The following is a 23482-nucleotide window of genomic DNA, read 5'->3' on the forward strand; positions in this document are numbered from 1 at the left end:
TCAGTGGTTTCCATATGTAAATTAAATGATTAATGGATATGCAGTTTCAGTGTCTCCATTCACAAAGTGGGTATTTTTTAAACATGCAAGTAGAAATTGCAAGTGTGCTTGAAGTGGAGTACAATGTTTTATCGAAGCGCAACAATTTCAAGTAATGTATTCCAAGTTTATATATCCTATTTTGGTATCTATTATTTTAATCTCATCCATTCACTCCTTTGTTTGTCAAGCACTTGCTGTTTATGCAGTCCTATTTCAAGTGCTTGAGATACAGCCTTGAACCTGAAAGGCGGCGCCCCTACCCTCATGGAGTCCAGTGGTGAAGATGGGCTTCCATTTTGTAAAGGAGAGTAAAATAAGCAAATCTAAAACACCTCCTCACCAGTCTGCCTAAAATTGCAATCAGTAAAAAAATTTCCTCTGCATCTAGCAGCCATTGATTCTATAGTCCATGGAGTAACACAATTGTACATTTACACCCTTGTTAAATTAAATAAGCAGGCCTTTAGCCTGAGGCAGTCTCCTTACTCTGAGTATCTATGTAACAAACTGCAACCACACTCAGTAAGTAAACAAACCAAAACCTACCTTATGAGGATACTTTTTTTTTTTTTTGTAATAAATAGCCAGGTTGCAGCCAATCACAAATAGCTAAACTTCAGCCAATTACAGGCAACCAATTGATCAGACCATTCCCAAATAAGGCAGACACCTCATCACATTGTGACCAAATAAGGCAAATGCCTCATTGTACCCAATCAGATAAATTTTCTACTTTGCTTCCATGTTTGGCCTGTGAAAGCTTACTGCTCATTGCTCTCTGAACCTCTTTGGGTTTTGAGTGCTGCCCAATTCATGAATTGTTCTTTGCTCACAACATAAAGTGTGTTTTAACTTGATTTGTCTAATTTTTTTAAACACTTCTAATTGGTATAATATAATGTAAATAAAATAAGCCAATAATGCATTAATTCTCCATTCATTCATTCAACAAATATTACCCAGAGCATCTACTATGCACAAGACACACTAGATGCATTATCTCACCTAACTGTTTCATGAACTCTGTGAGTTAGGCACCATTATTTATGCACAGATAAAAAATCTGGTTCAGAGAGGCAATAACTTGCTTAAGGTCTCAGTTTGTAAAGTGGAGAAGGATTGAACCTGCTGGAAGTCACATAGCAGTTCAAAAACCCTGAGTGATAGACCTGGGATCCCAGCGTGAAGAGCCACATGTAGAATTTGAAAAACTGACTGGGACAGATGGTCTTGGGGAAGGAGAGAGCCCAGAAAGAAGAGGCAAACAAACAAACAAACAAACAAACAAAAAAATCCACCTACCAGGCCTTTAAAGAAGCCCCCAAGGGACTGCTGCCGCTTCTCAGGTCTCTTTTGGAGCTTGTCCCCATTCTGCAGTGAGTTCGTGTCCACCGTGGCCTGCTCTGTGCACTGGGCTGGTTCTTTGGCTTCCTGCTTGTTGCTCTTCTGTTTGTTCATCTCGACTGCTGACTTCTTGTCCTTCGAGGAGCCCTCTTTGCCCTTCTGGGGCGCTCCTGTTGGTTCTGGCTCTGGTGGTGTGATAGTCTTTTCTGCGGAGTCTGATGTCTACAGCAATTTCAAACAAAGTACATTTTTAGTGGCTGCAGGGCAACTCTCAATAGCAAGGGAATAAATATGTTAAAACAGAGATGTTCAAATGGTGGGTAGTATCTACATTTTCATGAATCCTAGGTGAAATGAAAGTAAAAAAAAAAGAAAAATTTGCACTTATGAAGTCATGGTGGGGACATTTATTTAGTTATCTAGTAATTCATTAATACATTTTATGTTATCCCAGAAAGCACTCTTTATCCCTTATTCTGGTACCAGAACTTGGCTTTTTCTTGGGGAAACACCCTTCTTCCTCATCTACTCCATGTGGTCCAGGCAAACTACTTCCACCTCCAGACAAGAGCGTGTGACTTAGGCCTGACCAATCAGAGCACTGTCTGTGATTGGCCTGCTGTGATTGGCTCAGCATAGCCAAATGCAGATAACACTGGAGCTAATCTCACAGCTTTGCTGAAATAAGAGAGAGGCTGGTTCCCTTTCTCTTAGATTTGAAGCTGTGAAGTTGTAAGACTGGAGCTTCCAGAACCACCAATATTTCTAGGGAAAATCTTCCCGAAAAGGAAGCCAACATAGAGAAAAGCACAGCTGAGAGATGGAGAGAGACAGAGAGAGAAAGACCAGGCATTGATGGTATCATGTGTGCCTCCTAGATCTAGCTGTTCCTGAAGACTTTCTATGCTGAAGCCAGCTTTGAGGGGGCTCCTCCCACTTGCAACCACATGTGAGTGTTTTCTTGGGGGATGCCCATTCTTTTCTTCATGATTACATCTACCCTAATTTTTGGTGTGAAATTGTCCTTTTGCTTCATGAAATGGTGGTAAAAGAGATGACTGTTTTATTAGTTTTGAATGTATATCCTTTTTTTTGTCAAAATGAAAGGTTTACAATCCCACATGTTTCTAATAATTTTATGAGATGAGGCTGTAAAATCCAAAAATCTAGTAAATGCAGGTTGGGGTAAGAATAACCATGTGAATATCTTATTTCTCTGGCTGCAAAAGCAACAAACATCCAAAAAAATATTTCTCCAGTGTAAGGAAAGCACCAGTTCAAGCAAGGCTGGCTTTGATGTTGGGGAGAAAATTTAGAGCAGGGGAGACTGAGCGTTATATGCCCTGTCCAAAGGGCAACAGTTGCCCTGATCCAGCCAAGAGATACCACGTAGGCTTGCAGCTCCAGTATGGTCAGAACTTCTGTTTTTCAAGAGAACCTTGAAATTAAATTTTTAAAAATGCAAAATATGTCAACTTCTAAATATTGACTTCAAAAGTTTTAAAGCCCTGACGGTGGCAACTGTCAAACACACTTGACCCACCGGATACGTGTGTATAGCGTGATTCATGAAGTTATGTACTGTCCCCAGGTAAAAAGTTCTATAACAAGGTAGCAGCTTTGATGGAGAAGGCATCAACTGAAGGAGAGCTTTCCTTTCACTCCAGTGAATCATGCACCCCCCTCAGAAATAAACGGGAAGTCAAATGGCAGAGACTCCCCAGTCCAGAAGGCCTCCACCGGTGCTCTTCAGAGGCCAGAAGTCCTTGGAGAAAGAAGCAACAGGCATCCAGTGTACCTTGAGAAGCTCTTCTGCAATACATGTCTTGAATACTTCTGGCAGAGCCCAACTGTCAGAGTTGCAGCAAATGCTAAGAGATGGATGTCCAAGTACGATAGATAGCCCAGAGCAGATACTCTCCTTAGAATGAAACAGAAACTCTCACCACCACGCTCTTCAGAAAGGCCAGAAACCAGAGATCCCAGTTCAAATGCCTTGTTAACTGTTTTTGTTGTGTAGAAGACTTTAAGATGCAGTGAGTGGCTAAGAGCTCAGTGCCTGGAGTCAGAAGGACCTGGTTTGTTTCTAATTCCACCATAACCTTGCTGTGTGACCAAGGATAAACTGACCTCTTAGTTTCCTCATCTCTATGGGAGCAATAAAAGAAATGACACCTTATGGTGCTGTGAGAATTAAATTAGCTAAAAATGGAAAGGACACACCAGTGTTCTCAAGTCTGAATCCAAGGCTCCGGAAAATAAAATTCCCAACTGGATTCTGAAAACACTCCTAGGTGCGTATAAATAGAATGATGTTTCCAGCTTATTTGGATTTGTACGATGTCATTCCAATTTTAGAATCACCAAGGTTATTGGCATAATTCCTTCACTGTAAAATTCCAGACAAAATATACCATCATATTTAAGCTTTTCTTTTTGAATAAAATGATTTTATCCTGTTTTTAGGTAATAATCTTTGGGAATTTTGGTTCCAAAGTTGTCCAGGGACATAGTTTGGGGGCCAGGTATAGTCATAACTTAAGAAACAAAATGAGTATAGTAAAAAGCAATATATTTCCTGTTTTAAAAATGTAGGATAAACCAATTATTATGGAAATAAAAATACTATAACCTATTTACAGTCATTGCTGTCCATTCATGAGTGTGATATGGGCAACATTATAGATGGAAATTCCCTATCAGCTGCATAATAGTAATAGTAACAAATAGACACTGTTAACAGTAGAATTGTGCCTCCACCCCAATGCATATGTTGAATCCCTAACTCCCAATGTGATTATATTTGGAATAGGAAGTAATTAAGGTTAAACAAAGGCATAGGGTGGAGCCCTGCCCCAATAGGATTAGTGTCCTTATAAAAAGAGACATTGGCGAGCTTATTCTCTTTCTCTCTCTGCCATGTAAGGACACAAGAAGGTGGCTGTTTACAAGCCAGGAACACAGTCCTCACCAGGAACCAAACTCTGCTGATTTGCTTACTCCTTAATCCTATCTTTTCCATCCACAAGAACTGCAACAAAATACATTTCTGCTTTTAAAGCAACCACCTATGGCATTTTGTTATGGCAGCCCATGCTGACTAATACAGTAGCTAACATGTACTGAGCCCTCTGTACCAGAAATGTTATGTTTTACACGTATTGATTCATCTAAGTATGACAACCCTATGAGGAAGTACTTTTCATAGCTTCTTTGTATAGATGAGGAAGCTGAGGCACTGACAGATTTGGCAATTTGCCTAAGTCACACAGGGAAAAAAAAAAAAAAAAAAAAAAAAAGGTTGAGCCAGGATTTGAACCAGATAGTTTGAGTCTACCACTCATTCTTGTAGCCACTTCTCTATATTGTCAAAACTACTAGAAGAATATTTGATGCCATTTTTTTGTGGAGGTGTATTTTTAAATTAAAAAAGGAGTACAGTTGCATGATCCCATTTTAAAAAAGGAACATATGTAGTTATAAACATGTCATAACTATATTTCTTTAGAATAAAGAAAGTAATGAAAGCAAACTGTGTGGTCCCCCCGCTCCATGTCTTTATTCTCTTCAAGACATAGATTCGAGTACTTGCCAAACACCATGCAAGGTGACAGAGAAATAAAAGGAGACTTCTTGCTCCACAGACATTCCAGGCAGACATGAGAAGGGGCAGGGGAGATAAATGAATTATTACAATTTGTGATGATGCTATGAAATAAAAGAACAAGGTGTAGTTATGAGAGGCAGATATGGAAGGTCTTTTTGAGGAGGTGACATTTATGGCAAAAAGTGAAGGGTGAGAAGAGATTTTTAATGCAGAAAAGAGGGGAGCGCATGTGTGAAAACTTTTTGATAGGATAAAGCTGAGGAACTGTAGTTTGTTCACGCTTGTGTCTGCAGATCCCAGTCTCGTTCTTGGTATATAGTAGGTGCTTAATCCTGAGATGTTAAATGAGTCGGCTGTGGCTGAGAATGTTATTGAAAAGTATACTGTGAAGAAGTGAGAATACACCAGCTAATCCCACCACCAAACTGAGTTCGAGGTTACTTACTTGGCAGCTGGAGTCTTTCCCATTTATTTCTTCTGAGTGGGTGATCCCTCCATCCCCTTTCACTGACTAAAATAACAAACAGACAATGGCCTTCAGCCACCACAAGTACAGTGACATGGAGAATGCAGGAAGGTTCTGAAATGGATGATCTCAGTCATTTATCATGGAGGTTTGGGATCAAGACAAATGGAAGACCAACTGGAAACATGTTACTCATCAGATAGAGATTTCCATGCAATTTGTAACCGTATCTAATTAAATTCAAGTGTTGGCCTTCAAAAATAACAAAAGTACTAAATCCTGGAATTAGGCAATTCTCAGATAAATGATGATGGTTCCAATTAGTGTTGGAAGGAGGAGATAGTTGAACATATTAAATGAAGACTGAATGAACAACTGACCCATGAGTAGCCTTCCACTGGGAATATTTAGGCTGTGGGTGTTTTATTGTTTTGTTTTTTTTCTCTTCTTGATAGAGTTTTGCTGAGTATTTCATTTTCTTTTTTTTCTTTTTTTTTTTTTTTTTTTTTTTTGAGACTGAGTCTGGCTCTGTCGCCCAGGCTGGAGTGCAGTGGCCGGATCTCAGCTCACTGCAAGCTCCGCCTCCCGGGTTTACGCCATTCTCCTGCCTCAGCCTCCGGAGTAGCTGGGACCACAGGCGCCCGCCACCTCGCCCGGCTAGTTTTTTGTATTTTTTAGTAGAGACGGGGTTTCACCGTGTTAGCCAGGATGGTCTTGATCTCCTGACCTTGTGATCCGCCCGTCTCAGCCTCCCAAAGTGCTGGGATTACAGGCTTGAGCCACCGTGCCCGGCTGAGTATTTCATTTTCTACCCTTTAGCACCCCCTATAGCCAGCAACACCAGTGACAGGGATAAATGGGGTTGGCCTTGACTCCTTAAACTCCACACTCTAGGCTAATGGTTCTAGAAGTGTGATTCCAGGACCAGCAGCTTCAGCATCACCTGGGAACTTGCTAGAAAGGCAAATTCTGGAGACCCACTCTGGAGCTTAATGAATCAGAAGCTTTCAGGGGTGGAGGCTCAACGATCTGCATTTTAATAAGCTCTCCAGGTGGCGCTAAGGATTGTTTGAGTTTGAGCACCACTGCGCTCAGCAAGTTGGCCATATACAAGTTCAGACTCATGCTGAGGTCTGTGGTTTTAACCGTGCATTTAGTAATATCCTTTGCTTAGTGCTTGATACCTTAAAAATCTGGTAATAAAATGCTCAATTCTTATCAACAACATTGACTCAGGTCTAATTCCCACATATTTGATCACTGCTTAATGTCTCCTCTTCCCAGCTATGGGAGGAGTGTAGAGAGCAGGGTTTCAACAATGTGGGGCAAAGAGGAAGACTCCAGATTCCACTGTTATTTATGGCCTTGACTGTCCATTGAAGGCACTCAAATACTTTCTGACTGATTAATATTATGTATCTTTGTTATCTGAGCTATGGTGTTCACATTAGAGATAATACAAACTGTTATTTATGAAGGATAATTTTTAGTGGAGTGCTTACTAAGTGCTGGGCATTGTGCTAAATGAGATAATAACTTGCATTATTTCATTTATTCATTATGTCAGAACCTTAAGATGAGGAATTACTTTATTTTTCAGACAAGGAAATGGAAGCTCAAAGATGCTAGCATCACCATGGAACTAGCAGGTTTGAGTGCCAGTATTGGACAGCAGGCAATGACTATATTCCAGACTCTAAACCACCTCCTGATACTGCCCCTAGAAGGCAGGAGGCACCACTCAGTCAATAAACATTTACTGAGCATTCACTGTATGAAATTGCTGAATGTTAAACAAAATGACAAAAGCTTGGATAAGACGGAAGATGACCAAACTCAAATGTGGATGTTTATGGGATGTCCCCTCATCAGGAGTCAACTGTGCTTTTCTTTATTTTTGCTATTATTATTATTTTTAAGAGACAAGGTCCCACTGTCACCCAGGCTGGAGTACAGCGGCATAATCACCATTAACAGCAGCCTTAACCTCCATGGTCAAGCAATCCTCCTGCCTCAGCCTCCCAGATAGATAGGACTGCAGGTGTACACCACCATGTCCAGCTATTATTATTATTTTTTTTTTTGAGAGAGTCTCACTCTGTTGCTCAAGCTGGAGTGCAGTGGCATGATCTTGGCTCACTGCAGCCTCTGCCTCCCAGGTTCAAGTAATTCTCCTGCTTCAGCCTCTTGAATAGTTGGGACTACAGGCGCCTGCCACCATGCCCAGCTAATTTTTGTATTTTTAGTAGAGACAGGGTTTCACCATGTTGGCCAGGCTTGTCTCAAACTCCTGACCTCACGTGATCCACCTGCCTTGGCCTCCCAAAACGTTAGGATTACAGGCATGAGCCACTGTGCCTGGCCCAGTTATTTTTTAAAATTTTTTTTGCAGAGATGGAGTGTCACTATGTTGCCCAGGCTGGCCTCAAGCTCCTGGGCTCAAGTGATCCTCCAGCCTTGGCCTCCCAAAGCACTGGAATTTCAGAAGGGCTGTACTCTTTTTAATATACTGCTTAGTGTGAAAGAGGCGGTGTCTGGAAGTTCCGTGTACTGAGGAACATTCATTGTTGCGGGTTTCACTGAGATTTTCAACCCAATGGCAAACAAACATCGGACTGTCCTCTCCACAAAATTTAGATCTATCTACATGGAAAGTGGGCTTTTCCTTCCTCCGTGTCCTGTGCCTTGTTCTACAAAGGCCAGTCTTGCTTGAGAAGGCTTAGAAAAAGAAATGAACTCTTGGTTATTTCTTCCCTCCTCACAATCAGCTCTGTCAGCCTTCCCATCACACCCAAAGCTTTGGACACATAGGGATTTAACTCAGCCTCCAAATTCAGGCTGTGTTGTCACAGCTCTTCCTACTCAAGCGCATTCCCAAGTGGCCTTTACACTATGGCTTTGGATCACATCTGTCAACCTCTGGGGAATGCTGAGCAGCAAAAAAACAAACAAATGCACAAAATGGCTTTTTAGGCAAACACTGAATGGACGTGAAGAGTCATGCATGACCACTCCACCACTTTCTAGAGAATAAAGTTCTCTCACTTGCCCCCTAGGAGAGAGGAATTCTAAACTTCCCATTAGTTGTTTCAATTTGGCATTCATTAGGGACTCTGCCAATTTAAGGTTTCAATTTGCTTTCTTTCCCCCCATTTCTTTGAGAGCCCTTGGAGAAGAATTGGGATTGAATCAGAAGGCTGTGTTGACAGCAGCTGATCTCAGCTGACATCATGAAAACAGACCTCCAGGCTGTCAGGGAGATTACTGCAATGAAGTTCAACTTCTTAAAAAGAAAAAATAAGAAGAGAGAGAGAGTATCTCAAATTTTTCAGCGATTTTTCTTTATTGCTTATTCTGAGGCATATAAAGCTGTATGTATGCAAAGGTGACTGCAGTTTGGGTTTAGACTTAGAATCTTATTAAGTCCATCTGAAGTCACTTCTGTAGCAGCAGTTATTATTAATAACAACTGTTTCCTTCCTTCCTTCCTTCCTTCCTTCCTTCCTTCCTTCCTTCCTTCCTCCTGTCCTCTCTCCCTCACTTCCCTCCTTTTCTTCTATCCATCTTTCTTTTTTTCTTTGCAGAGACAAATCAGAATAATTCATGTTGAACTCTATTCGAAGGAACCATAAACATAGAAGCTTATTTTTTCCAGCTGTCAAAAATAGCAAAGTTACTGTTTAAAGAGACTAAAATTCTTCCAGAGACTATTTAATACTTTGAAGAACAGTTTAAAGACCATGAAGTAATTTCAGAGATTTTCCAGTGTGATACTGAGCAACTTTCTTCATGGAGTTAATTTTTATTCATGAGAGTCAAAGGTGAAGCATCTCAGGGCTTTCAGCCTGCAGTGTTGAGATGGAAGCTACTTGTGGCATCCACGCCTTGTATATTAATGAAATCATTTTTTATTTCTTTCATCGTGTCATGCATTCCTATAGCTTGATACTCTGAGGAATGTTTGAACCATCTCCAATGTATATCACTTAGCTATTCAAAAATCTAGCAAAAATGTTTGGTGGTCAGTTCACATTTCTTTGAAAGGAATGTTAATGTATTTTGATGGCAATATAATTCAAACGCAATTGACATTTTAAAGAAAAATAATTGGGTTGAAAATTTAATATATGGTGAGTATATCTGCAATACTGTTTACCAGAAAACAAATCCAAGGAACGGCATCTACTGGAAATTTCTAGGATCAACAAAGGTAATGGATGTGAGTCTAGTATTTTACCAAGATGCTCACTTGAAATGGAATTGGACTAGTCAGGAAAACTCCCCAGCCATGGTTTTGTTTTAGCGACAAATGTATTTAGAAAATCTATGTGCAAGCTTTAAGTAAGCCATATATTAATCTTCTTCTCCTTTGCCTTATTGTCATTTTAGGTAAGTGCAACAGCTCAATGCATCAAAATGGTATTTCCACAGAACGCACTACTAAAGAAATCACAAAAATGGAGCATGTGGTTGTTCTACCTTCATATCCTTTCTGAGAATATCAGCTGCAGAAGCACAGGAAGCAGCAATTACACATGAGTCAAAGGGTGAGCTTTAGAATAACAAAATGACAACAAAACAAAAAAACTAGTTGGAATTCTGGCTCTCCCGCTTACCAGCTCTGAGACGGTGGAAAAATCCCGTAAATACTCACGAGTCTCTGTATCCTCATGTCCACCATGGGAAAGACAGAGCGCTTGTTTCCTGGAGTTCTCTATTAATAAATGAGATACTGTGTGCAAAGTGCCTAGCACACAGTAAATAAACGGTAGCTCTCATTGTTATTACTACCGGTAACTGAAAAGTACTGAATGACTACAGTGACCCTTTTAGGGTAGAAAGGGATACAAGTCATTTGTAGGGACAGGAATTGGCCAAATTAATGCTTCCTTCAGAAATCTTTCCTTAAAGAGCAAATCAGTATTAATGTTTTAAAGCTCAGGGAAGAATTTCAGATTGAAGACTTTTGGTTTTCTGTTTTGTAACTACCATCACAGACCACCCTCTTTCCACCTCCAATAGTACATTTCAACAGGTTTTGTTACACTTACTGGATTGAATGTAATTAATTAAAAAAATAAAACCCTCTGATTTTATGGCTGCCTCCTCATTTGGACTTTTAATTTACCCATTATTAAAGCTCATAGTATTTCTCTAAGCCCGAGAACATTATTCCAACAAGGATTTTCTTACAAATCTAATGGTCCAAAGAAAGATATGAGGAGGAGTAAATGAAGTAATGTAGGTGAAAATAGTTTGGAGGAGGAAAGCACACTCATGTGTAAGGTGTTATTAATATTGACGAAGTATAAATCTGTATCTAGATATTTCTATCTACCATCTTTCTGGTTTCATCTGCCTACATGCTTTGTGGACACATGAATGCAATATTCTACCCCCTCACTTTATAAAAATACACCAGCACTTCAAATATTCAATTTCTTGACATACAGCTGAATTAATATGTATAAGAATCTTTTCCTATTTAGGGCATGACAGATGTCTTCGATATTCCTCGCAATTATTTAAAATCCTGCAGGAGCCCGCAGAATTTTTGTGAAGTGCTACGTCTCTATGTGTTGAATACCCTGTTAGGACTTATATGATTCTGTTTTCCTTTCCCTAAAATATAGTTATTTTAAAAATGATTTTTTTTTCCTGTTTTTATTTTTATGAGCAGTAAATTTCTAGAAAGAAAAAGATCTCCAGCTGGGCGCCGTGGTTCATGCCTGTAATACTAGCACTTTGGGAGCCCGAGGCGGGTGGATCACCTGAGGTCAGGAGTTTGAGACCAGCCTGGCCAATATGGTGAAACCCTGTCTCTACTAAAAACACAAAATTAGCCAGGTGTGTTGGCATACGCTTGTAATCCCAGCTACTCGGGAGGCTGAGACATGAGACTTGCTTGAACTCAGGAGGTAGAGGTTGCAGTGAGCAGAGACTGTGCCACCGCACTCCAACCTGGGTGACAAAGCGAGACTGTTTCAAAAAGAAAAAAAAAAAGGGGGAGAAATGCGAAGGATAGAAAGTAGAAAATCAATGATTTGGTGAATGGTGAAACTGAATACAAAGCATAGGTTATTCTATTGAGTTTTCTCTTCCATTAAGACAATTATTTAAACAAACCGATATTTTGCTAACAATATCCAAAATTTGTTTGAAATGTTTATTTATTTGGCTCAACCCACCCCTCCCCCCGCAACCTCAAAAAACCCTTAGTGATGGGCCAGATGTTGTCTCTATTTTCAAACTGTGGGCAGGTTTTTTCTTTCCTGCATAAATCCAAAGACTTTGAATCAGTTTGGAAGCCATGGACATGTTACCAAAAAGTATTTCCTAAAAATAATTGCTAGAGTCAACTTCCAGAAATCTCCGCAATGGGGACGTTAACACATGTGCATAAAAGTAGGTGTATAAGGATCTTCATACAGGCTTGCGAAGCAATTGAGATAACGTGGGTAAGACACTTGGTGTGTGCTCACTGAATATGAGGATAGAGTTAAAAATAAATGTCTATTTTCTTCTCCACGGGGAAACAGACCACACCTGTTTACGCTCACTGTTGTATCCCTTGTGCCTGAATATAATGAACACTCAATAATTATTTGTTGAAGAAGTGAATGAATGAAATGCAAAAAGTTGAAAACATACCAAATGTCCATCCATTGAGCAATAGTTAATCTAAGTATGATAAATCCAGACAGTATGATTCAAATAAGTTGTTCTAAAGAATGAGATGGTTCTCTGTCAGGGGTTGCAAACCCAAATACCCACAGGGAAAGAGCCGGTAACATAAATGAGTGAGCTAGACTGGGTGTGACAATAGGGAGTGGTAGGGATTTTAGTAAGCTGGAAAACTCATCATCTGTTTATTTGAATTAATCACAATATAATATATAGTGTTTTAATGAAAGCAAAACTGAAAAAGAAAAAAAAAATACTTAGAGTACGTGGAATTTTAAAGGAAATTCCAACAATCAGTATTTAAACTTTGCAAAGATAATGTTCATGTTCCCAGGCCTTTTCATGGGCAACTGGTAATAAGAACAATGGACATCATGAGACCCAATTCTAAGAATCCAAAGGGGATTGCTGGGGAAAAGAGTGTCCTCATCTACCTTCTTCCCTATCCTATGGCGAATTGATTCCAAAGGACGCTTTTCTTCTCAATTTGTTTCCCTCAGAATTTAGACTTACACATTTTCTACTCCCCCAAAATTTTCCCAAACAGCATCTAAAAGATAGCTCTGGGGGATACATTTAAGCAATATAAGACCTCATTAGAATTTAACAATTTGTTTTAGATGGATGCTGTGAGTGGTTTAGAGGTCTTTTTTGTTTTTTCTTTTTTTTCTTCTCACGCTTTCTTTGGAGTTTCTTGTCCTTTTCCCTGTTTTAAATGAAGGAGCTTCGTGTTGGTTACTTGGAAGAGACCTTCATTGTATTTGCTTTTTTTTTTTTTCCGGTATCTCTCAATTCCATCCAGAAATGGAAAAGCTGATCGCTGTCAATATTATGATGAGTTATTTGGGGATCCCATTTGTAAGTTAGATGAGTTGCCAGAAACAGACCAAATGTTCTTTTCTTTCCTGGCATCATGTAAAAATTGGTTTAAAAAAATCTCAGGTCTTAATCTCCATTTTCACTGCCAAACTTCAGATCAAATGGCCAATGAGATAGATGGGGTTTTGGCCATATGGGCCGCCCACAACTGATTCTACACTTTTTACTCCATGAGAATATAACAAGAAAAGAAAATGATTCCTGTCAACAATTTCTAACACAATTATTTCTAATATGCCTCAGTTCGCATTGGCAAGGGTTTTGTTTTGTTTTGTAGGCTAGAAAGAATTCCTTAACAGGTTGAGCCTGTGAAATTAGAGAGTTGCTTTCTCAAAGGATTAAACTCCAAATACTCCTGAAAATAAAGGCACACTATAATGAAATTCTTGTTTTTCATTAAAAGAGAATTAAACTAATGACCTTTTACATGCATTTTTTGTTTTTTGTTCTCCAACTGATTTAGGTTTTGTTGCATTATATTATTTAAGCTCCTGGCTGTTTAGACATTTAATGTGCATGGCTTGTTGTAAATAGTAAAATGTATCTATCACATTCTTTCTATTCTACACAAATTAAAAGCATGGCTAATTCATCAACTAAGTTACATATTTCACTATTGGAATATTATGTTGTCATTTCCTATTTAGTTTATCTGTAAGCTAGTTTTGTCCAAATTTGTGTCACTCACATGTCACCTTCAGAATTTTTGCCACATCTTTATATAACTTGGACTATTTAATACATAATCCTTAAAATACCTGATATTCTTTATGTAAACAAATGCATTTCAAAGAAAACCTCATATCATTACCATAATGAGAAAAGCAGTATCATTGACCACCAACAGAAGGAAACTTTAAAAATAAATAAAAGTAAGCAATAATAGTAACTTCTAGTTAGATGCTATTGTATGCCAAAATTTGGACCCAACCGCAATTAAAAAGCTGAAAAAAAAAATAGATGTTGGTGTGGATGTGGTGAAAAGGGAACACTTTTACAGTGTTGGTGGGAATGTGAACTGGCACAACCACTATGGGAAACAGTGTGGAGATTCCTTAAAAAACTAAACGTATATTCACTCTTCGATCCAGCAATCCCACTACTGGGTATCTACCCAAAGGAAAATAAGTCATTATCTGAAAAAGACACCTGCACACACATGTTTATAGCAGCACAATTCACAATTGCAAAAATATGGAACCAACCTAAGTGCCTATCAACCAATGAGTGGATAAAGAAAATGTGGCATATGTACACCATGGAATACTACTGAGCCAGAAAAAGCAATGAAATAATGTCTTTTGCAGCAACTTGGATGGAGCTGGAGGCCATTATTCTAAGTGAAGTAACTCAGGAATGGAAAACCGAATACTGTATGTTGTCACTTATAAGTGGGGGCTAAGCTATGAGGATACAAAGGCATAAAAATGATATAATGGACTTTGGGGGACTCAGGGGAGAAGGTTGGGAGAGGGGTGAGGGATAAAAGACTGCATACTGGCTATAGTGCATACTGCTCGGGTGACAGGTGCACTAAAGTCTCAGAAATCACCACTAAAGAACTAATCCATGTAACCCCAAACCACTTGTATGTCCACAACTATTGAAATTAAAAAAAAATTCGAACCCAAGGGCAGCTCTTTTTTTGTTAAAAAGAGTTAGCAGGCATTAAAGGGTTAAAGAATATTAGCAACAAACGGAGACTTTCTGTATGATTGAATCAGAAGGAAAAAAGGGAATTTTCTCACTACACAATTCATATTCCAATCATATTCCATACATACTGTCTACAATTATGTCTCCTACTACCTGTGGCATGAGCCCATTGTTCCCAGAAGCCACTCTAGGTACTTTAGGTTTCCTATACTGGAAGTAAGGGGCTTACCATTTGTCTGAGAAACGTCATCAGAGAGGTTCTTGGTTTGCTTTCTTCTCTTTTGAGTTTCGCTTCTGTGGGTTCGGGTGTAGCATCTCCTTCGTTGAGGTCCACTGTTTGTAAGGCTGATTCTACTTCCTTGGACTTTATAATCTCTACTGGTGATTCACACACCACCTGGATTATTTTGCCAGGTAATAAGAAAATGAAAAACAAAACATTCCCCCAAAACACGTTTTACAAAGTGGGGTCCTTGTTGCCCCCCTGTCCACGTAGTAGCTACAGTTTTGAATCTATGACCATTTCTACACAGGCACCTCTTGGAGAAGCAATGCACCAATTTCCAAGCAGCTGCCACATTGACACGGTAGTGGCAAAATCCCTTCCCCAAGGGGAAGAAGAGATAGGAGGTTCTTTTTGGGGACTGTCCTTTGGAGCATGCCCAATACCCATTCTATTCTAGTAAACCCACCTCTTTAATCTGCCACCGAGGTGAATTACACTTGGCCTGTGTAGAAACCAGGAATAATCATTTTCTTAAGAGTCCAACCTTAGAGACGGTAACCATGACAGCTTCCAGTTCTCTTTCCAGTTCCCCTGCAACTGTGAAGAATCTGTCCTCTTTGTAGAAAGGAGAGTGTAAAAACCACTCCGTTTAATCCGCTTCCTCATTAAGTGACATCTAATTTTTCCCCAGAACAGTCACTTGCAATTTCACTTAATTGAAGTTTATGCTTTCAGAAGAAAAATGAACTTGGCAAGAAAATGATGGCTAAGTTGTTCACGGCCCTGGCCATGGTACCTAGTGAGCTCGATGTCCCCTGCCTCTGAGTGTCTGTGGCGGCTTGGATGGAAGGGCCCATCTACCATACTCTGCTCTCAACTTGTGTTCTTTTGCAGTGCCTCACTCCATTTGTACAGGGCCCCAGTCACATCTGGGACAGTTTCTGCATTTGTGTTGCTCCCTGCAACAGGACAGAGCGAATTGGCCAGGAGAGGCTTTTATTATTTCCTTCGTTTCCTGAGGCAGGGGCTGGCAAAATACTACCAGATCTAGCTCAGTGACTGCCTCTGTATGGCTCCTGGGCTAAGGATGGTCTTTGCCTTTTAATTTTATTTATTTATTTAAGAAATGAAGACGCGCTACGTTGCCCAGGCTGGCTTTCAACTCCTGGGCTCAAGGGATCCTCCCACCTCGGCCTCCTAAGTAGCTGAGACTATCAGCACACGCGACCATGCCTGATGGATTTTACGCATTTAAAGCGTCGGAAGAAATATTTTAAAAGATAAAATGTGTGGGGTGGAGACCGCAAACGGCCTATGAAGCCTGAAATATTTCCTATCTGCCCTTTAAACTGCATGGTTTTCACCTGCTGCTCCCTGGAAAGTGCCATAGAGTCAAAGGTATCTTCCCACTTGTCTTTGCTGAGCCAGACCCCCGGCTTTCTCGGAGCCTTTTCTTGGTGTCAGGGGGTAGGGGAAGGGGACTCAGTTATTTCCAAAAATATGGTCTGCTGAGAACCATTTTCTTTCCCATCATATAGAACAAACCATTGGTTTGCAAATGACCCGAATTTTCCAAATCGAGAAGAACCCTTAGTCTCTGTATTGTCATTTGATTCAGGGAGTTGCCCATCAACAAATCAGCATGCGGAACACCCCAGCATTTGGCAACGAAATCATATTGCTTAAGCTAAATTAATTTTCTTAAGCTATTGACACAATTTCTAGTATTTTCTTTTCTGTAAACAAAAATGGAAGTTGGGGGGTTATAAACTCAAAAGTCCTCAGGAGGTAAGGCAGAGAATATCGGCACTGATGGACCAGACATAAGACAAAAAGGAGTGATAGGGATGATGACAAAGTAAAGTCAAACTGTCCCATCTAAAGACGTTAAATGATTAAAAACGCTGGCTTGGCCAAACAAAACCTATTTGTGAGGAATGGCCTGCTGCGGGGCTGCTGGTTTTGGATCCCAATCTATCTTTAGGAAACGAGGTGGAGACTGGAGCCATATCAGAGACTGAGAATGGTAATAGAGCGTGGACATGGATTTCCACATTTTGAACTAATTCAATTGCATTTCTGAAAAATAAGTGTGAGCCACAAGCTTCTTCAGGTGAGGCTGAAATGTAGGCAGTCTAACTCGTGGTCATAGAGGACAAGCTCCAGAACAACTTGCTGGGCTCTAAATCACATCTGTACCCCTTATGGGTGTGCTAATCTAAGCTCAGTGCTCAACAGCTCTGTGCTTTCGTCTTCTCTGTTATCAGTGGGATCGTATACACATCAGAAAGTTGTCTGCATCTTAAATCAGGCAATACATGTCAAGTTCTTAGCACCATGTGCTCAGTTAATGCTAGTGGTTGTTATTTGTGTTAATGTTAGAGCTATTTACTCTATGAGCATGAATTATCTGGATTATGCACCATGCACATATCCATTATTTAGAGATGATTATATTTATAGCTACTTCTTACTATGCCTGGTGTTGTACAGGGTGTTTAATATTCTTTTATAAATGGCATCAAGAAGTAGTTTGACAGCTTAGGAAATATAACATTATCCCTATTCTATAGATAAAGAGTGAATAATTGAATGACTTGGCCAAAGTCTCACCACAGATAAATAGGCATTACAATGAGGATGGCATTTTCTGTGGCAACTGAACGTATCTAATAGTGGCTTAACCAATGAAAACATGGAACAAGAAGTTCTGGGGTTGCTTCGGTGGCTCCACAATATCTCTAAGAACTTTGACTCTTTCTGTTCTTGGCTCTACTATTCTTGGCGTGCTAGATTTTCATCATTTTATTTGTTACCTCGTGGTTATAAAAATAGCTGTGACAATTCCAGATATCACATCCTCAATCCAATGTTCTGAGAAGGAAGGAAGGTCACAGCCAAAGACTTGCAAAAAATAAACATCTGCATTTTCATCTCCTACCTCAGGGTACCTAAATTTCACAGGTCAGAGCGAAGCCACTTAGCCCCAGGCCACTTATTAGTGAAGGAAATGAGATCACTAACTTAGACTAATCATGATCAAATACTTTGGGGATATAAAGTTGGCAACTTTGCCTAAAACTAAGGGTAGAAGAGTAGAGAAATAGAAAATAGCTCTTAAGTAGATAAGGAATGGAGTTTGGGTTCAGAAGTATTCTGTCTTTGAGGCAATGAGTTCTTTCTTTGTGTGCAAAGACCTGGAGGAAAAATTACTCATAAATAAAATGATCAGATTGTATGGCAATAACTCTGTAAATCAATTCTATTTAGATGCCAGTGGTTCCCTTGCTGAGCCTTTGCAAATGTTGAGAGGTATCAACCCATAAATCCTAGGCCACAAGTCCATTCTCCAGAACACAAGTATTTCAGCAGGTAAAAAAATACAGTACTTCTGGAGACTTCCACTCCCTTTGAAGTCAGGCCAAGAAGTTGGCTTTTAGTAGCCAAGGAAAATCCACTGACATCCAGTGTGGAAATCCAGAACAATCTTGGCTAAGTAAAGATCTGATTTGCATATACAGACATAAGAATTCAATTTTTATTTGGATAATTTTCCAAATTTCTCCCAGGCCAGGGCTTTGGAAAAAGTTGTTTCCTATTTAGAATATATGACCGCATCTGCACATTTTAATTTTGGAAATCATGAATGGACATAATTAAAGTCAGATGTGTGCTACATTTTAGAATTAAATCCTGCCTGCTTGATTTCTGTAGAGGATATGGTAGACAGAGCATGAAGATGGCTGGTACATCTAATATTGACAATATACATTTCAGTGAAGAGTCTCCCTTTCTGCCTCAAATGTTATACTACACTTACTCTTGAAATTTGGTTATACAGTTTTTACTAGAGCTGTGGCTTTTGGAAACTGATTCATGGCAAAATAGATTTCCTCCATCTAAACTTCATGCACAACATCATATTAACATTAAAGGTTTTTATTTTAGAATATTTTGAAGATTATTTTAACTGGATTTTTAATGTGATTGATTACAAAGACCTCCTACAGATTTTTTTTTTTCTACTCAGTAACTATTCTCTCTCATCTGCTTACACATTGTAATTTTGCCTTGGGAGAGCAATCTTCCCTAACTTCAAGACTATGTAGTTTGAATGAAGCCAATTGAAAAGGTCTAAACCAATCAACATGATCAAGCTCTTTGACTGTGTTGGTTTAGAAATGACAGCATGCGGCAAATTGTATTATTTCTCTAATTATTTACCCTATCTTCCTGCAAATGAATTACACACCTGTGCCCATTGATGTGTGACTTGCTTTAGTGAATGGAACATGGGTAGATATGACATATACCATGGCTAAGCAGAAGCTTTAGGATCCATTGCGTGATTCACCCATGCCACCATTTTCTCTCTGCAACAAGAACTGCATCTCCTTTTTGAAGGCACTGTTGCTTCCCTACTGACCTCAGCATTAAGAGGCCAAATGGGTTAGCCAAAGCCAACTGCTAGCTGGCTTGTAGCATGAGTGAGAAAAGGAAAAAAAAACAAACAAACAACTTCTTTGCTATTCAGAAGCACTGAAATTTGGGACTTGGTTGTTACTGCAACATAACCTGGCAAAAGCTGATGAATACAGCATGTGAATGCATTTCAGTCAGTGAAACAGAACAAATTTCCAGGACATGTAGGGTTGCTACTTGACAAATAGCTCATTTACTTTGGACTGAGTGATGTGATGTTGGAAAGCTGAAAATGTAGCCAGGCCAAGAAGGCTGAACCCAGGGAGAGCCCTGAATTAAACTTTATTTGAAACCAATTTAACTTTCTAGTGATGAGAGCCAGTAAATGCCACTTTCTTTCTAATCCAGGTTGAACTGGGTTTTCTTTCACTTGCAACTGAGAGGTTACTTATTAAGAGGGATAAGCAACAGAAGTACCTGTTTCCATGGTCTTGCAGGTTATTGGAAGGAAAGAATTTTTTTTTTTCATTAGAACATTAACTCAACCAATGAGCAAAACATTTTTTTTTCTTTTCTTTTTTTTTTTTTTTTACTACAACTGATAGATTCTATCATTTCAAGAGTTAAAAAAGATTTATTTCTGATAGGACCAGAAGCACATTCTAGGAAAAGCACTAAATTTCCATAGGCTTCAAAAATCCTTATTTTTCTTTCTGTGAAAAACTTTGAGAAATGTTGACATCACTCTGTCTTTTTTTTCTTTCTTTCTTTTTTTTTTTTTAATACAAGTGGGCCTTGCATCAGTTGATAGATTAGTTCCAGAAAGGTGTAGGTGGGAGAAATTTTAAAGAATAAATTCAACCACATTTTAGCCAGAAGTCGCTATTTAAAGCACTCTTGTAATATGGTTAATCACATCCAATTGTCCTGTTGTGAAGTTGTAGAGTACAATACATTGTTTTGACTAATGCTTTCTCTCTTATTTGGGAGGTGGAAATTAAATCTAACTCTGTTTTACATATTCCTTCAATCCACATGGACACGGAGTCAGCTGTGAGCTGTATAATTTCACTAGGAAATAAAATCACTGATTACTGGGACATGCTCACTTACTATGTTGTCTCCTATTTGCTAATTTGCTAACAATTACTGCAGAAGGTGGCAAACTTTTCCTGCAAAGGCCCTGCCAATCAGTGTCTCTGTTGAAACTACTCAACTCTGCTACCTAGCAGTAAAGCAGCCATAGATGATATGTAAAGGAATGAGCATGACTGTGTTCTAATAAAACTTTATTTCTGGACACTGAATTTGAACTTTGAATTCACATCATAAAATATTCTTCTTTTAATTTTTATCAACCATTCTAGAATGTAAACATCATTTTTAGCTTGTGGGCTGTATTTGGCCCATGAGCTATAGTTTGCTGATCCCTAAAATTATTGAGTTCCTCCTACATTTCAGGCACTGAAGTAAGCATGCTATAGATATTATCTCATTTAATTTTCACAAGAACCCTAAAGTGTAGGTGATATTATTATTGCCATTTAACAGAGGAGTAAACTGAGGCTCATGAGGTGGTATGCCCTGAAGATGATGGGATCAACGTCACAACCATCATCCTCATTCCCTCCAAGTGATAGGCTGTCAAAAGATGAAATACTGATGCTGGGAGTGGTGGCTCACGCCTGTAATCCCAGCACTTTGGGAGGCCAAGATGGGCAGATCACTTCAGATCAGGAGTTTGAGACCAGCCTGGCCAAGATGGTGAAACCCTGTGTCTACTAAAAATACAAAAATTTGCCAGGTGTGGTGGCACCTGCCTGTAATCCCAGCTACTTGGGAGGCTGAGGCAGGAGAATCACTCAAACCTGGGGGGCCAGAGGTTGCAGTGAGCTGAGATTGCACCACTGCACTCCAGCCTGGGTGAAAAGAGCAAAATTCTGTCTCAAGAAAACAAACAAACAAACAAACAAACAAACACACAAACAAAAAAAAGAGGATGAAATATTGAGCCTTAAAAATCAAAATGTCACTTGTAGTGTTAAGTCATTTAAGGCAATTTTTATAATGCTTGTTTATTTTATTTAACAAATATTTTGCCTTATTTTATGTCCTTATCATCAGTTTTTGTGTTATTGTTTGTTTGGTGTCAATAATTTAACTTTTAATTCCTGTTTATATTTCTATTTAAAATTTCACACTAGAACATGGAATATCTTCTGTTTGCCTGTTAGAGATCAACTCTGCATTGTAGCATCTGAGCTGTGGGAAACACAGGGTTCCCTAAACAAGCAACTGCACACAAATATCCAAAAAGTTTTTCTTTAGAAAAGTCAGAACCTCAAAGCTAACAGATGCTACAGATTTTACTGGCAGCTTTTAAACTTAAAGTTCATGGGAAGAAGTCTTGTGGAGTTCCTTCTTGTAGGTTGCTGGAATACAAACTTTGACTTTCTATAAAATAGTAATTCATGAGAACTTTCTGGAATGATGAGAGACCTTAGCTTTGCTGAGCTACTAAGATTGGCTCAAGAAAGGAGGGAAGGAAGGAAGGAAGGAAGGAAGGAAGGAAGGAAGGAAGGAAGGAAGGGCAGCAAAACTAACAAACAGATTTTGAGAGGTGAAGCCAGCTGGATTTCCCGGGTCAAGTGGGGACTTGGAGAACTTTTCTGTCTTGCTAGGGGATTGTAAACGCACCAATCAGCACTCTGTAAAAATGCACCAATCAGTGCTCTGTGTCTAGCTAAAGGATTGTAAATGCACCAATCAGCACTCTGTCTAGCAAAAGGATTGTAAATGCACTAATCAGCACTCTGTAAAAATGCACCAATCAGTGCTCTGTGTCTAGCTAAAGGATTGTAAATGCACTAATCAGCACTCTGTAAAAATGCACCAATCAGTGTTCTGTGTCTAGCTAAAGGTTTGTAAACACACCAATCAGCACTCTGTAAAATGGACCAATCAGCGGTCTGTAAAATGAACCAATCAGCAGGATGTAGGTGGGGTCAAATAAGGAAGTAAAAGCTGGCCACCCTAGCCAGTAGCAACAACCCACTTGGGTCCCCTTCCATGCTGTGGAAGCTTTGTTCTTTTGCTCTTCACAATAAATCTTGCTGCTGCTCACTCTTTGGGTCTGTGCCACCTTTAAGAGCTGTAACACTCACTGTGAAGGTCTGTGGCTTCTTTCTTGAAGTCAGCGAGACCAAGAACCCAATGGAAGGAACCAACTCTGGACACAATTTCAAGATTTTTCTTCCAACAAAAATCATAACATAGCCATTCTAATTTTTATTCCACATCACAGACAACATTTCAGGAACGTGTTTGGATGTTCAACATCTGTTCAGTTCCCATAACTAAATAAAAATAAAAACACACTCCCTATTTGTGGCAAGTAAATAAGGGACACCCAGAACAGTTTTGCTTTGGCAAAACAATAATGTCCGGTTTCTATCTTAAGGAGCTGTGAATTCACTTATCCCTACTTATAAAAATTTCCCAAAGACTGTACTTCTTTCAGGGCAGACAGCTGTTGTTTTGGGTCTGAAACTCATGAGGTCAATTTATTAATCTCCCTGGAAGCTACGTTTTTGTGGTGCTTTACATAGCACCATCCCTTTCAGGGATGAATGTACTGTCTTGAAAATTTTGACGATTCCTCTAGAAGATTAAAAGCCAGGAAAACAGTGAGGCTCAACGTCTCTATCTCAGAGGTAGACCTGTGGAGTCAGCTGTCTTAACCTGAGACTGACATTCTCAGCGTCTATTGCTGCAAGATATTCTCATGTCTGATGCAACTCCCTGTCCTGGGTACCGCCCAGAATTAGTAAGAAACTGGATTACCATGGAAATAAGAGTGAACGAGCAGTCAAGGTGGAATGAAGCAGCAGGCGGAGCATCATTATCCCTCAAGGAAGCACAAAGCTGTTCTTACGTGTAGTAGACTCTTTCATCCCCTACTGATAACAATTATAAAAATTCGTGCCCTGATTTTGCACTTATTTTGCACTGATTCAATGAGAGTTACAAAAATTCATCCAATGTTATCCTCCATGCGTCCCTAATCACATATGGGGTGAAAGAGTCTACAACAAACAAATCACACTGGCAGCATGCAAGAACACAGGATCCCAGAGCTGAAAATGCCCAATTGTCC

General features: G+C 39.4%; 1 protein-coding gene across 6 annotated transcripts in view; it reads right to left on the minus strand.

The window, feature by feature from the left end:
* BCAS1 (brain enriched myelin associated protein 1) overlaps positions 1-23482 on the minus strand; it is a 126739-nt gene that overhangs the window by 8404 nt on the left and 94853 nt on the right. For 3 of the 6 annotated variants that reach the window (XM_077952006.1, XM_015148750.3, XM_015148747.3), the window contains 3 exons: positions 14908-15075; positions 5439-5504; positions 1345-1608 (listed from right to left, as the gene is read on the minus strand). In XM_077952006.1, coding sequence (XP_077808132.1) covers positions 1345-1608; positions 5439-5504; positions 14908-15075 — 498 coding nt within the window. The remainder of the gene's footprint in view (positions 1-1344; positions 1609-5438; positions 5505-14907; positions 15076-23482) is intronic. The other 3 variants (XM_077952007.1, XM_028828519.2, XM_015148753.3) reach the window with 2 other exon arrangements.

Source organism: Macaca mulatta, chromosome 10 (genome assembly GCF_049350105.2).
Source record: "Macaca mulatta isolate MMU2019108-1 chromosome 10, T2T-MMU8v2.0, whole genome shotgun sequence".
NCBI lineage: Eukaryota > Metazoa > Chordata > Mammalia > Primates > Cercopithecidae > Macaca > Macaca mulatta.